The 16218-nt window shown below is 39.5% G+C and overlaps 1 protein-coding gene across 4 annotated transcripts in view; it reads right to left on the minus strand.

Annotated features, from left to right (window-relative positions):
* LOC124158615 (serine-rich adhesin for platelets-like) overlaps positions 1–16218 on the minus strand; it is a 304427-nt gene that overhangs the window by 40987 nt on the left and 247222 nt on the right. For all 4 annotated transcript variants that reach the window (XR_006864847.1, XR_006864846.1, XM_046533784.1 and 1 more), the window contains exons 7-11: positions 14249–14307; positions 9973–10040; positions 7738–7843; positions 6044–6250; positions 5080–5260 (exon numbers count right to left, since the gene is read on the minus strand). Coding sequence is in view for 2 of the 4 variants with exons in the window: in XM_046533784.1 (XP_046389740.1) it covers positions 5080–5260; positions 6044–6250; positions 7738–7843; positions 9973–10040; positions 14249–14307 (621 nt within the window). In the remaining 2 variants the exon portion in view is untranslated. The remainder of the gene's footprint in view (positions 1–5079; positions 5261–6043; positions 6251–7737; positions 7844–9972; positions 10041–14248; positions 14308–16218) is intronic.

The following is a 16218-nucleotide window of genomic DNA, read 5'->3' on the forward strand; positions in this document are numbered from 1 at the left end:
TGGTGTTTATTTATTCAAAACGATAGGGCTTAGTCGTGGATTCCAAACTAATATTGATTTTAATTATAGAAAATTATTTGCGGATAACTTACATACCAAAGGTTTCCACATAAGATCTCCTTCTGACATCTAAACTTCCGAGAGAAACTCTGCTGATATTCCAACAAAAAATCGAATCGTAGAATTTTCTCTCGAAATTAAAATCGGTAACTTTCTTGGGAGAAGAACGGGGAAATAATGATTTCAACATAAATGTTGATGATTGGAGAGGTGTGGATGTAATTAATTAGGTAATAATATTGATGCGATCACTTTTAAGGAGAGGAAACAAAATATCTTTCTCCTTTTTTTAGGCAATGATAAATTGCGGCAATAATCTTGATTTGAGCAATAGTTTCATTTTGATGAAAGGGAATGTAATTAGTGGCGAAAAAATCGATTGTTTTCTAAAATCGCTTGCGTGAAAAATAGTAATTATTTATGGAAAAGGAATGCAAAGTTATGCAAGAAAAATGTGTGCAAGCTTGAGGAATAGCAAAAGGAAGAAAAAATTTGAGGGAAGAAATGTTGAGGTAATGGGCGGGTAAAGTGATAGCTAGAGTATATTATATTATTCTATTATTTTTATAAGTCCATATTATTGTGCATTCGCTAAGGCCTCTAGTAAGTGCTTCAACTCGGCACAAAGCCAGCCTTTCCTCACTTCATCTGTTAAGGTAGATTTTCCCTTTCTCAATTGACTTATCGTCTCCTATTCTTGAATGTCTACATTCCTTCACTTTTCAGAGATCAATCCAAGAATGCCCTCTGCCTATTCTTTTCTCGCCCTATGGGCTCAACTACGTCAGCTATTACTTTATCTTAAAGACTATCAATCATATTACTTTCTCCGTTTCCATCCATTTTAAAATTAGAATCGCCTAGTATGTACCTATTTATTGTAATCGCCATACCGATGGGTTTCGTGAAGTAGTTGGCGCGAATGGCTGTAAAAAATCGTCTTTACCGTTATTATGAAATGAATAGAAACTATGGAATGGACCAGTTTCTAGAGGAATATTCATCCTTTTGGGTAAAACTAGGGGATCCAAAATTGTTATTTATCAAAATGGATACTATTTAGCTTTCTTCTGGGGCACATTTTTCTAACGTGACAGGCGAGAAAAAAATATAAGCATATGTAATAGATTCTCGTGACTAATGAACGGGACTGTAGCAAATTCTCCTTATACATTTTCTTTCTCAGTGCTTACACATCATTCCATTGAAAGTTTTAGCATTCAAAAACTTTGTAAATTTATACTTTTCAACAGTGAAATCAGCCAGTCTCTTTTTTCGTGATGCATCGGTTCCACCACGTCTCATCCGAAAAAAAAAACAATTTGAATTCAGATTCCTTTGATTTCAAATTCACGACTTCCTCTTGCATTTCACCATATGATTGAACCTTGGCGATTGAGGTATCTTGACGCTGAGACAAACTTCTAGAGGTGTCGTCCTGTAAGACGCTCGCAGGTATGAAACACCTCACCTCCGAAAAATGAGAGTCACCGTGATTAAGCTTGCATTATGCACGGACGTGTGCACGTAAGTGAGCTGAAGGCTCTAAAGTTGGCGCGGTTTTAAAAATAACTGGCGCGCGACCCGCGTGGTGTCACCGGGGACGAGAGTGGCGCTCGCGGGCGGGCGGCGGAGAGTCGAGGGACGTCATTAGTGGGTGGAAGATGCGGAAGAAGCGGGGCGAAGGAGCAGAGGGAGAGGGGGTTACGGAGCGGTGAGCTGGTGTGAAGGGTTTGGGCCGTGCCAAACGGAATGCCAGAAAGCGGGAAACACGCCAAGAGGCAAATGTGCTCTCGCCTCTGGATATATGTATGTATGTATGTGCGCATGTCTTGGTGACTAAGAACAAAAATAGAGGGGCTCTTAAGCGATGGAGGGAAATTTTGTTGCATCGGAGAGTTTTTAAAGGGTGCTTTGACAGCTAAGATCATTTTGCGAAATTCTCCTCCAAAGCTATTGAGATCAGTTCTCCATAATTTTCATTTTATTTTTGGTTTATATACCAATATAAAGGCCGTTTTACACGGTACACGGAATTGCGCAATCTGACGTGCGTGCGAAGGCGCAATCAAAATTGCGTCGTGTAAAGCGGTGAATTGCTAGAACGCATGCGAGAATGCTTGGATGCGAGACGGCAAAATAGCCCCTGTTCTAATTTCGTTCATGCATTCGCGCAATTCCACGCCATTTTAGAAATTAATGCAGCTCTAACCTGCGCAATTCCGTGCCCCGTGTAAAACTGCCTTAAAAGTTAAGGCACATTTACATGGAAGACCACTGTTCGTTATAATTCATCTCAGCCACCTCAAATTCATTCTCAAATTTTATCGTTGATCGTTACGTCATAAGCATCCTATCCGTTAGCCCTGTTCACTTCCCCTTATCCCTAGCTTAACCAAAATCCATTCCCTCTGTCGCCGTTTTTAGCATCCTCTCTCCCCTCAGTACTAGCTCTATCCTCATACTCTTTCCCTTCATCTGCTCAAGCATATATTACATCAAAATAGTTAAATACACTAGTGACACAATACCCTGCGCTAGTGAATTTGATCAACCTAAGTTACCATAGTGTCTAATAAAAATTAAAGAGGACGATGAATGGTACGGAATGGATATCTGCTAGTAATTACATCCGCTTTTGTATTAAGTTAGTCGAATTTGAAATCGATCTTTAAGTTGCCATCGAGGTAAGCCGAGTAGTCATTGTTTCTTACAGAGAAATTGATAAATGTTAAACGTGAAACCTAGGGAAGGAAGCATAGCCGATGTGAAAGGTTGGATATGTATCGCCATCTACAAAGATTCTAAAGGTAGTTTCTCCCTTCCTTCCAAAGATATTTTCCTAAAATCTCCTACCTTGCACGATTTTTTTTATTGGAAAAGTAGAAAGTTTCGGGGTTGCCATTCTGTTTTAAATCAAAAAGAACGAAGCGTCCGCAATTGTTACATATTTTGCATTCCTTGCATACAGTTGAATAAATTTAGAATGTGTTATGTCGTAAGAAGCGATCGTTTTTTTGTTGCGTCGTCATGACTGAAGGATTGCCCATACATTTGTCCTGAAGGGTGCGGAGGACCTTGCATCATTTGGATCGAAAAATGGTTATGAAAGACATCATTAGCGCTGGCTTTGGATAGAGAGTCTATTGCATCGTTTTCATTTCCCTAAATACCTTCACTTGCTCATTGCTTCTGAAAGTTAATGATCCGTCAGAAATTAAATGCCTGTTTTTAGGCTACTTAGTTCAAGTACTTAGAGCTCTCGGTCGGACTTGAAAATATATTAATGAAACCTGCATTTTCGGGAGTGGTCTCATTATTGTGAAAGTTAGGTCGATGTTTTACGCTATATAGATTTCTGAAAATACTTTATCACTCAGTGCTTCCACCTAAAAGTTTGCCAGGATAGCTGAGATGAATGATCTTCCCAGACTAATTTAATTTCAGGCATTCAGGGTTCCTTTCTCTGTGTCGCCTCGTACTTCCAGAATTTATTTCGTCGTAGTGCAGTTAAAAAGTACCACGCAGTCATCAACGTGATGGTTTCGAAATTGTTCGAAATTACGGGTGTGAAATTGAATTAACTAACTCCGAGAGTGATTCACCTGGATCGGAAATATAACCGTGGACTTTTCGATTTGTGGGTTATTGCGCAGGTCACGGTGCAGCCAAGATTTCTTGCTCTTGGAACTATTTAAGAGAATGGAAGATTTTTGAGGACTTTATCTCCGAGTTTTCGGCAGTTTAGAAACTTTCTTAATCGCCTAGAGCGACTTATGGTCTGTAATGCTATTCGATCGCATGTTTTGATTTCTTCGAAGCTCTCAGTTCCCAAGGTTGTCTAATCTTGGTGGACTGCGAAGGTATAACACAGAACAGAGTAATTAAGTATCCCCAAATATTACCACGAGAATTAAGGAACTTGGGTGGCGTCTTGGTCTGTTCAACGTCGCAGAATGACATAGTTGCGTTGTTCAGTTTCAAGCCCCGGTGAATTTTTAGAGTACGTTTTATTTAAATAACTGTCCATCTCCTGGAGAGAAGTCACATAAATTTCTATGGGAAAAAATCCCCTGGACCTGGAATCGAACAATGCACCTTTGGCTTTTCTTAGGAGTAGCTTATGACATGAAAAATATTATTGGCAGTAGGCGTGACTGCCAAAGATCATTCAACGACAGCTAATGTGATTCCTCTTGTACTAACAGCGATCACACGATTAAATATCGTCCTATATAAAGTAATCGTGATGCTGTAGTGTTATTACTCGTTCTGATAGAGCATTTTGAATTCGGTGATTGTGGAAAAAATCATGTGCCTAAGGATAACCTTCTTCGTTGTTTTGGAGCAAATCTTTCAGCACATTTGGGTAACTAACTTCTCTCGACGGAAGGTGTTGAACACGAGTTTTGGGTTGCCTATGTTTTAGGATAACGTGAAGCTTTTTTTTTTTTACGTGCCCACGAGAAATTATCCGCTTTATTAACCTTCATGTGAGGCCGTTTAGTCCCAAATAGATAAATAATGGACGCATAGAAAATGTAAATATGTTAAAGGAGAAACTTATTCGTAGGATAAAATGTTGGTGTTATAGTTCATGGTAATTATACGAATATTGTGGTAAAAGTGTGGATTAATTCCAATGATAATTATAATTAAAATTTTCCTATTCTTATAAGATACTATGGACACAATTACACGTGATCAATCCTCATGGGTACATATATTTTTATAAAAATTGGAAAACAACTCCAGATTTTTAAATCATTATTTCGCAAATACTCATGATTCATCCGAATTAGCGTGCAACAATGTAACAACAATTTTTTTGCAGTCATAGAAACTCTTCAAGCTAGTAATTGTGCTTTATTTAATTTATTTCTTTAATGTATCTTGCATTATGACGGTTAATTGCTAGGGCGTTCGATATTTGATAGATTCTGGGTAGTTGTTTGCTTTGTACGAATTGGCTGAATGGGATACTTCATTTTTTGCATTCATCTAATCGTTCGCACTCACCTCTGGACCACAGCCTCCATTCCCTGCTCCTCCAACGCATCCACCTGGTCGTAGTAAGTGTCTTGGTCCGGAATGCCGTTTAGAGTCCTATTGATGAGCGTCGTCGCGTAGATGAGCAATTCGGTGTCCGCTGAGTCGTATTCCTTCAGTAACCTCATTATGTTGGACCAAGGAGGCAAACCTAAAGGGAAATGAGAGGGTAATTTCACACAAATACCAGAAATGGAAAAGAAGGATCAATTGGATACTTCATAAATTTTTCTTGGTCTTATTTTGACTTGTTTTTTTTTCTTTCTCAACTCTTAATTTTATCTATTAGGTTTCTGAAAATAACAGTCAGAGAGCTACAATGCCCAAGAAGATAGATGATGTTAGGTAGTTCATTATTCACAGGCCATATTGTGGTATTAGCGCTGTTGAGTTATTCCATCACTCGTCAAAAACTTACAGAATATTCCTTCATTGAGTAGCAAAAAAATCAATTTTAGTTTCATTTTCCTCCTCATAACCCTTACACCGTGGCACTAATTTTTTCCCCGTGCTATCAAAAAATGCAATTTTATTTAGAATATTGTGCCGTTGATTACTACAACGAACGACTTGAGTCGATCGTTACGGTTAAGCGTAACGTTCTAAAGTAGCGTGAATCTGTCTTCTTTCGCGGCAATACTTTATTTCATTAGTTATGAGGAAATTAAAAAAAAAAGATGACCAAATCTCCGGAAAGAAGAAAGGAGTAATTTTGAGAACGAAGATTTCAGAAGTCTTTTTTATGAAGGTAGAATATATTCATTTTTCGGATTTTACCACATCCGCTGCGTTGGTCATGACTACAGTTTCGCTGGAAGTAGTTGTAGTAGGTCAGTTTGATGGGAGCTCCCGTCTCTTCGAGGCAAAGCATCACCCGAAAACTTTGCCACATTCTGCACGCGTCTATTTTTCACTGCTCTCCTTTACCACTTACCCTGCGCCGTGTCGACGGCATGCACAGCCCTGATGAGCAGCAGACAGTTGGATTCGACGTACTCGGCGAACACCAGCAGCAGCTTGAGCGCCGTCTTCACCACGAGGCGGAATTTGCTGGCGATGAGCGAGTACAGCCACTGAACCGTCTGGTTGTGGTCCATGACGCCGTTCATGCCGTCCACGTAGAGCATCACCTGACCAAGGGCTGCAAAGGGAAACAGCGGCGGCAGTCAGAAGGGTCGGCGGCGTAGCGTGGCAGAGAAAAAAATTGCAAATCAATCGGCTCTTTCTTTCATTCTTCCCTTCGATCAGACGGACGCATGCGAGCGAAGGAAAAGAATGGGAGAGTAACCTGTTAGTGGGAAGACAATGTCTCGCCTGCGGAAGCCGCGGGAGGCCCATTGATGGGACAGAGTTAGCCTTCCAATTTAGTCAGCGGACGGAGACGTGTTCCTCGAGCCAAGTACGCGCGTTAATGGGAAATTAAGTCGAGATTTAGCCGCTCAAGGAGGCTTCACCTTGAAACAAGGTAGCATCCATTCAATGAAAATTTAAAATAAGCCCTTATTAATATGCTCAACCAACGGCCATTCCGCAAAATTGGCCTCTTCGAACTATATTTTATATTGGAAATTTCATTTGAAAGCAAACACATTTCTTATAATATAATGGAGAAGCTTTTTATTTGTATACAATGAAAATATGTCATCCTTTGGAAGCAGCAATTAGAAGCGTTATGACTTATTATTCAAGAGGAAAATATAAATTTGGCATCTCACTGTTCTTCTTCCACAATAATTAGAAAACTAACCTAGCTACTTAAATCAAAATGTATAGAAAAAATTGCAAATCAATGTGCAATTCAAGTGAATGGTAATGGCGCATTAGACGGCTCAATTCGCTCTAAAAAGTATTCACTGTGAATGACTTAACTGAATTTGCTTTTTACCGTCGCATAATGTTATGCGTCAATTAAAAATGTTATAAACGATATTTTAGAAAAGGTATTTTTTTTGTTTTATTGGAATAGTTAGGGCATAATCTTTTTATTCTCAGCCTTATCATCTTCGTCATTACCTCAGTTGTAACAAAAATAGCCCTTTCATTTTTGTCAAGGCTGAAAGTTCTTTGTAAATACGCACTTAAAAAACTGAAACAGTATCCAGCAGAGTTATTTTCCCTTTTACGGAACTCAATCAATAGCTATGCACGGTTAAAAGAGTGAATGAAGTTGGAATTGATTGCTTTTTCTAGAATCATGGCAATATTGTAGTGAAGCTGGAGATGCTCAGGATACGAGTTAAGGTTCAAAACGTAACTTTTCTAAATTGCTTCTACGAGAAGAAAAATACGTCTTCCAGATGTTGCTGGATTTTTGCGGATCTCGGGCCGAGCAATAATTACATGGAACTTGTGGAATTGCAGTTCCTTCCTTTTCCATCTTCATGATGGATAAGTTTTGCTTGTTGAGAGTAAATTCCCTAAAATGAATATTTTTCAATCAAATTACAAAAGAAAAATATGCTAGTCATAAGTAATTGTTAGCAAGTTCAGTTTCACTATGAACTCTTGCTGTAAAGTAATCACGTGTTTATTACAGAGGCATAGGCTTACAACGTCATAAGAGTCACCGTCGGACGCTTAGATCATTGGAGATAGGAAGAGGACTTGGAATTGCAAGATTTTTTTTACCTCGAAGGATGTAATTCTGGTAGTTCTGGTCAGCTTCGGATCCCACCTTGATCAAGCACGCCAAACCTTCGTTCTGGACAAATTCATGGACGAGGTCTTTATCCTCCTGAAATGAAACAGGGAAAAGGATACATGATTACAAAACATTCTTAAAAATGGATGATTTCATTTTGAGTTTTTCCCTGTCATCCTCCTCCAATTTCTGCAAGCAGGTGGTATAATATAATAACTGGTGTTTAATTATATTAATAATTTTCCGGAAAAAGTCACAGAATCCTATTAAATTTATCGATATTTTGAGTCGCGTACTTCACATGAAAATATCATTGTCATTTAATTTCGCGGGGGTGACGCTCCCCTTTCGAAATATTTCGACACTTTGGCTCTTCCCTCATTTCCTCGCCTTCCTGGAGTAGGCGGAGGAATTTCGTTTCGAAAATACGCAAATGCCCCCTTCCCTCGCCCGGTGGAGAGGGAGGTGGTGAAATGGATCGAATGAGGTGGCGAGGAAATGGATTGTGACCAGCTGAGGGTCATGGCGTAAACGAGAGCAGGAAACGTTGGGAGTGTAAAACTCGGCGTAAATATTTCCTATTAAATAATATACTTACTTCCTTTGGATAATATAACATCCTTGGTCCTTCTAAGCTACCTGGCTTGTAAGAAGGTTCCGTATTGTTCTTACGTAACGGCAAGTTAGAAACAGAGTAAAATAGTATTATTATAAATTGTACATGTTGCCATACGTGATTATATATATATTTTTTAAACAAAGCCATAAATATATTTCAATTGCATACGTTCTTTTAATTTACAGCATTTGGTTTGATCTGCGTAGGTAAGCTTTTACCTTATGAATGTATGAAATTGTATGTGTTCAACAATGGAAATAGAAGAAAACAGCTTTAAAATGCTGTATGCGTATATTTTTTTAAGAAAATATAACTAAATACTTTGATATTCATGTACATTAAAATAATGCTAATAACCTGTTGGCAATTGGGATGACTAGAGGACTAATTATTATGTGAAACACACGAACTGCCGTATGGGACAGTTAACTGCTCGACAACAAATCGCTTTAGTTTTACCTTGCCGCCAATTTTCTTCGGTGCTTTTCCTCCTTGAGATTTACCGATACGAATGTTGTATTTTACTGTCGCATTTTTTTTGGCCCTTCTCCCGAAATACGTTTAATCGCTTCTTGTCGACGAATACATTTTTCGGACCCAATTTCTCGACTAGACAAGATATTTGATCCCCCCTTCCCATTTCTACTATTTTAGGGAGCCAACAGCGGATCAAGGTTGACATTGAAACGCCAGTATATCTTCCGATTTAATTGCCCGAAAGAGCTCTTAACCTTTCAATTGCATCGGATTTTTTTTGCGTGGGCCATAAAGTCCTTACTAATTGCCTGTTTTATTGCCCGTGCTGGGTTTAGGCTGGTCAGAAGGATTGGACGGAGAATCGATTGGCGACAGACTACCAGCAGTATTTTTAACCTAGGTATGTCCTAAAACTACGTCGTGAATTGAGGAAGGTGGAAATCCTTTTAAACAACGTAGTCCTTCTTAAAAATGTTTTAGTACTCAGAAATGTTTTTTCCAATTTTATTTGTTCGATTTCAAATTTCTGTAGTCGTCATATCGCTTTTTGAGCAAACAAGTGAATAATCGTCTTCCGTCAAGTTACTAATCTGGTAAAGTATTGCCTCTATTATGACAATCATAGAAGGATTTTTCATATCGTTTTATCATCACCACTTCATCATCACTTACTTAAAGAGTGCACAAATATTGATCGGAAACAGGTTGCTGTAATCTTTTATTAAAACTGTGCTCTCTTGGAAATGGCTCGAAATCCTATATGGCAGGAATTATAGAGATTAATCTTTGAGGTTTTCACCTGTGATGAATATTTATCGATATTTCATACCTCCATATCATGGCTAACCTGGAGATTTTTTTCTTTTTCATCTTCCGCCTTGTTTTTGGAAACTGACCGGGCATCATGATGCTTCACACACTAATGGACCTCTTTAAACACGACGTTAAGTTGCCGCTCGTGATAAAACTGTTAAACTGGGATTAAATTGCCCTTGATGCGCTCTCGGATTGGAAATCGTGGCGAGTGAAGTGATTCACGGGGGCGTTCAAGCGGAGCGGCCGGAGGAGGCTGCGAATGGGCAGGATCTGCGCCCGACTGCGCATGCGCGTCGACACCGCCACTCACCTGGAAGATCTGCTTGAGGGAGAAGAGCGCCCGTCGAAGTTCGCGGCCCTCCGAGTTGAGCAGCTTCTCTGCGGAGAGAGAGAGAGGGAGAGAGAGTGGAGAAAATTGCATCGATAGAATTGGGAAATAAATTACTTATAAATTACTCTAAACCCATGCTAAAATTTGCCCACCAGAATTTTATTGCTTTTTAACCATCGAAGTTCGGCATGGCTTCGCTACACTTCGTTGAGCGGAAATGGTTTTTGGAGGAAAGTGTTTACTAAATAATATATATATATGTATAAATACGTAAATACTTCGAAATGTTCCTCGACGAGGTAAATAATATAAAAATATCCCAGGTTCGGTAGAAACACAGGACACAAAAAGATAAAAAAACACTCACTGAACTAAATTTTCGGTGGTATACATCCTACTTCCTCAGAGTTAGGTGGATGTATACCACCGAAAATTTAGTCCAGTGAGTGTTTTTTTTATCTTTTTGTGTCCTGTGTTTCTGCCAAACCTGGGATATTTTTATGTTAATAAATATATGTATTCCTGATGATAAAACTTTAAAAATTTCATTCCAATTCAATGTAAATTTAAAATCCATCTTCGGGCAAAGCTGCGTCTCATGATTTGCGAATGGCTACTGTGCGTGAATTTGCACCAAGCCGAAGCGAAGGTTTATAGGCCAGAATTTGCATTCACAATTCAAAAAACATCAATGTTTCGGCACCCGACGAAATCACGAAGGCCTATCATCTGTTGAATAATAGTTTAAAAAATTTAATTATGTATTTTTCCTCGCCGTCATTAATATAAAAAGTTTCCCCAAAGTAGGCCTTCAGCGCTTAATGCATCCACAATTAGCCGAACTCTAGCTTTGGCTTATAAAGTAATTCGTGTGATTTAATAGTAATCATTGAGCAATGATGGTCAAAAGTTTTCGAAACGCTGATAACGTTGTTATACTTTTTCATTAATCAATAGTCATCAGTAAAAAAATGATTATGAGCATTTACTGCGTATTTGACTGATCTGTTTACGCGTTGAGTACTTTAAATATAAGTATATATTCATGAGATGAATTGAAATTTCTTCTTAATTGGGTAGTAGTATTATGAGGCTGAGGCTACTTTTAATTGTCTCTTATAAGCATAAGGCTGTAAAAAATTGCGCCAACTCACTGAAACATTTGAAAATTGGAGCAAGTTTTACAAATAATATTAATTTTGAACAAAGTGTATACGTTTCATGTTACAGCTTTACTTATCGTAAGTAGAAGTGCTGAAAAGTTTTTTATAGAGAGTGAAATGCGCCTCAGCAGTATTCTTAGTAATAACAGTGTCGCAATGAGGAACTTGCTGTTACCTCACAGACACCAGGTGTCTACCTATAACAAAAAATCCTTGCTCCAGGTTCCTGTAAACTGCAATCAATCGAGTAAGATGCATCTTCTGCCACAGTCGAGCTTACCCGACTCGACGTATTTAGAGTTAGCAGAGATGTAGTAAAAACTTAGACCTCAGTTTTAGTTGCATTTCTTTTTCTTTGAAAATTATAATGTTGTTTTCCACTTAAGTCGCTCGTAATTTTGAAATAAAAGCCTATACGCTTATATCCATTAGCGATTAATAAATGGGCATAAATACCTATATTTGGAATCAATGCATTTTCAAGACGTGCTAAAATATTCGCGAAAAAAATTCAAAACCCAAATATTTTGTTACGTATTATGTTCATGGAGATATTGTGACTCACTGCGGTAGTTGTTTTTAATTCCATGATATTTACAGTGGAAGCTACTAGTTAAAAAATTACCGACTGTAAATCAGTTGCTCTTAGAATTTTTTTTCGATGTAGAGTTACATTTTCTAAACATGTAAGAATATGAGTTGGAGATCCATTGGGTATTACCGTGCACAATAAGCGTCAACCCACTTCCTGGACGTCCCCTTCCCCTCCCCTTTGGGATGACCATGGAAACCCAGTTATTTGTTGCGCGCAGCAACGGTCGCATACTGCACGGAGGAACTGGCCACCATCTCCAGCCTAACAAGTTCTCCCACTCGCCGCATAATATCGTTGTTTACGTGACTCGCAGAAGTGGAACGATTTCAACCGGACTGAGAGAAAATCCTTGAAGAAGCATAGAGCCTGATCTTCACCTCTCGCAGAATTCATTCTTGTAAAACAACCCCGTTTACCAAGAGTTTTGTCTGCAGAGAACTCTTCGGAAAACATGCATACGACTAACCTACCAACCCACTTTGGCTTATTTTCATCATAAAATTGGCAACCATGGCGAAATCCATTGCATGCTAATAATTGCATCCAAAGGTGTTCCTTTTTCAAATTTTACCGCTATGCTAAATAGCACCGCAAACACGTTCACTGAATATCTTACTGTAAAAAAAGTCCTAAACCGATGATCGCATTGGATAATCTCTCGTTGTGCTAATAATTCACTCTAAAACCGATTACTGCCTTCTCTGGAGTACGTATTGCATGCATTTTGGCCCTCGCGTGGACATACGGGCGAGTGGTTTTGTGTGGTGGTAAATGGTGTCACATTCCTATTGAGGCGGCTTGCGGGGTAGTATGTATGTACAGTGGCGCCGACTTTATGGGGCCTGAGGGGGCCCGAGCCCCCTCAAAGATTCGTTTGGGGGGGCGTAGCTAAGAAATTAAGATATATTATGAAATAATTAAGAAATTAATTAAGTTATATTATGCTTTGTGAAATCACAAACATATATTGTTAATTTTAATTTCCCATGTTTGACGATAGTTACCTTTTAAATAAATTCAACAATGTGTGTTGAAACAAATAATTATAAGGTTAAGCAGGTTAACTGAATCAAGTAGTGTGAATCATGGTAGTGTTTCGGTGCTGCGACATACTTTGGATTTAACCTCTTCCCGGGGAAAGACCTCCGATATGGGCCCCCCCAATATTTTTTATAAGTCGGCGCCCCTGTGTATGTAGATTAGATGTATATGAAATGGTGTGTCTCTTATGATGACCTTTAGTGCCCTTATGTTCAAAATTTTAACAGTCATGACGTCTGTCAATGGGTCTTTCGAGGTGTGAGTGCATGATATGAGGGTATGAGATGTAGGAATATGGGGGAGGTATCAGCTAAATACTCGATGAAGGGCTAAATGAAAATTGCAACTGCCCTTCTCAATTTACACCATTCAGATTGACCCATGCTGGCAGGACTCTCTATCCTGACGCTCAATTTATGCTCATGCATGTGCGAACGTGCTCTTCAAAGTGCGTCGTGTATAGCCGCAAAGTGGACGAAAGCATGAGAAAATGCACGAATACAAAAGGTGGCAAAATAACCCATGCAATAATTTTAAAATGATTGCACACTCGATTGAAAAGAAGATGCACCTTGAAGATGTGCAATTTCGTAACCCCGAGTAAAACAGGCTCACGGATTGCCGCATAAGGATAGCCATAGGATTTTTGGGTAAAAGGGACTAAAATACGAATTATTGATAAACTAGTTTAGCCTCGCTGGTCTAGTAAAATTGCATTGATGCAAAGGGTGTGGAAACAAAGGTGAGTGGAAGAAAGTAGAGCGACAACCGATGCGAATGATTTACGTTATCATTTCACAGCCCGCCCTCTGTGGGCTGTTGTGTCCGGAAAATTGACATACATTGAGATGCAAGGTGTCTTGGATGATGGAACCGATTAAGAATGGCTATTTTCACTCTTAAACTTTCCACTGCAGTGCTGACGCAACCCCGAATTATTATCTCTCAAACTCTTTTGAGGAGGAACCCTAAAAAATTTGAAGCAGACAAAATTTATAACTAACTCCGTTTTTCTTATAATTTTATGGCTATTAATTCGGTAGTAATGACTAAAACGCAAGTCATTATTGGGCAAAATGCTGCCCATCAGAGAGAAAATGGCTCTATTAAATGATGACCGTTGCGAAGGGAAATATTATTTGAGGGAATTATACGATGAGAATTTTTACCGTGATGAAACATAATCGAAGGTTCCAGGGTTGAAACCCTGAGTGAAGCCTTCGGACACCCCCCATTGTGCACACAGCCTTATATTCAGTGGATGCCCTATCAATAGTTCAAAACAATAATGCGCAATCGATGATCCCATTGAAAAAGCGTCCTACTCCACGTTCTCTGGAGTACGCATTGCATGCATTTTTGGTCTCGCCTGGACATTGCGGGCGAGTGGTGTGTGGGTGGTGGTAAATGATGTCACAAGCGCTGAGGGAATCGACCCGTTGTTTTCGATACTCACCGATGACTGCGTGTACTCGAACGGAGAGTTGAGTGCGTAGGACAATGGAGTTTTTGCGACTGTGAAGAGAAAGAGAAAAATACATTAGTTAGGTCCATTATATATTTGCACATTAGAATTGTGTCCTTTTCGCCTTATTCGAATGCGTAATTAAGGATTTAAAGTCCATCATTAGCCATACAAAATATTTCTCAATAGACTAATAGGTAGTATATTTGTGATCATCAATCTATAAACTCCGCAAGCTCATGAAATTTATGTAGAAGAAGAACTTATGTTTTTAGTAATTTAGTTGATAGAAGAGTATTCTGGTGGGATCTGACGGAGCAGTTTTATGTATTCACTGCACTTCAAAGAAGGCAATTTTTTTCAATGCTCACAAATGATAAACATTAATAATATTGATTGGATTTCTTTGATGAGATTTCATTATAATTTTAATTTATAAAATCAAGAATGCCTTTGGTCAATATCGAATGGGATTTTTTTGTTTAAGGCCGGTGTCCTGAAACCCTCCGCCTCACGCCCGTTGAGGTGGCTGGTTGAGTAGTAAGTCGAATCAGATGAAATCCACGCAGTGAAAAAGGCCGATGCTACAAAAGCTTCATAAAGTAGGCCACACACATACACCGTAGGATCTGGTACGAATACCAAGTGAAACATCAATCACTAAACACTAAAGTAAAAAAGTTTTCATTCCTCAACAGGACTATAATTGAGTGAAAACAGTTGCAGATTTGTATCCTTGTAGCATAATTGCAGTATGCAGGCATTAAAATATAAATGTGATAAATACACTGATCATCACTGATTTATGACAAAATCATCACTGATTTATGAAATTTTAATGGATAAATGATTATCTATGCATATGTTTCGTGGTGGGTCCAATGTTTATGCTACGTACTGTTCCTCTAATGCTACGATGTAACTTTACTCCGCCACCTGACGATGGTCATTTCTTACGGGTTTTCCTGTTTAACAATGATCTCCCGTGCGTCGCCGAACTTTGGGAAGAGCGAGGCACCCGAGGAATGTTGTGTGTGTACACAAATCGCCCCCTCTCCACCCGCATCGTCTGCACATCCATCCCCACGGGGTCCTGTCGCAAACCCTCCTCCCTCTTGTGTTCTGCCCCCGACGAACCCAATTCGCCCCCGACCATCCTCGGAACCGCTTGACCCTCCCCATCGGGGGCGGGTGCCTCCGCCGCCGACCCCCACCCACCCTTGGGGGTCCCGCGGGGACCGGTTCTTCTCCCCCACTCCCTACCCCACCTTCTCCCCTCCTCCCTCCGCCCCGCGGGTTTCATCAATGGCCGCCAGGGCTACCAACCGCGCTGTGCCCTTCTCACGGTGGGTAGGGATGGGCTGTGCATAGCAATACAACGATTTATGATAAAATCGATACATCGCGTTGTAGTTGTCGATATTTCCGATGTATCGATTTGAAGCTATCTGTATAATATTTATCAGTGCATTAATTAACATAGAGATTCAAAGTAATTATTACATTCAATAATGAATCGTTTGCCTCCTACAGTTGAGTTTTTTAACTTAAGGTAGCTGTGTGCTGCTGCTAAGCTATTAGCCTAGTAATTCTTGGGCACATTTCCACAGCTGCGCACGGATGTTTTATTTGAGCTGTTCAAAAATTTCAAATATTGACTCCGCGGTAAAGACTATGTGAAAATATCCTAGATCACATATATTTAAATTTCCGAATTTTCTATGTGCTATTTCCGCAGCCGATAAATATCGGATGTTCGACTGTTATTTATTACTATTATATCGGGTAATTGTAATCAATATATCGAAGCGAAACTACCGATTAGTCACTAAAAATGAGTTCGATTTATATCGTTCACCCGTCCTCTTGAGGGTGACTCCGGGACGACCGCCTTGTCCTCCTTGGGCTCTGCGAATTCGCTCTTTTAAGAGGGTTGTGTGGGGTTGTGACGTCGCGTGGGG

Source organism: Ischnura elegans, chromosome 5, assembly GCF_921293095.1.
Source record: "Ischnura elegans chromosome 5, ioIscEleg1.1, whole genome shotgun sequence".
Lineage (NCBI taxonomy): Eukaryota > Metazoa > Arthropoda > Insecta > Odonata > Coenagrionidae > Ischnura > Ischnura elegans.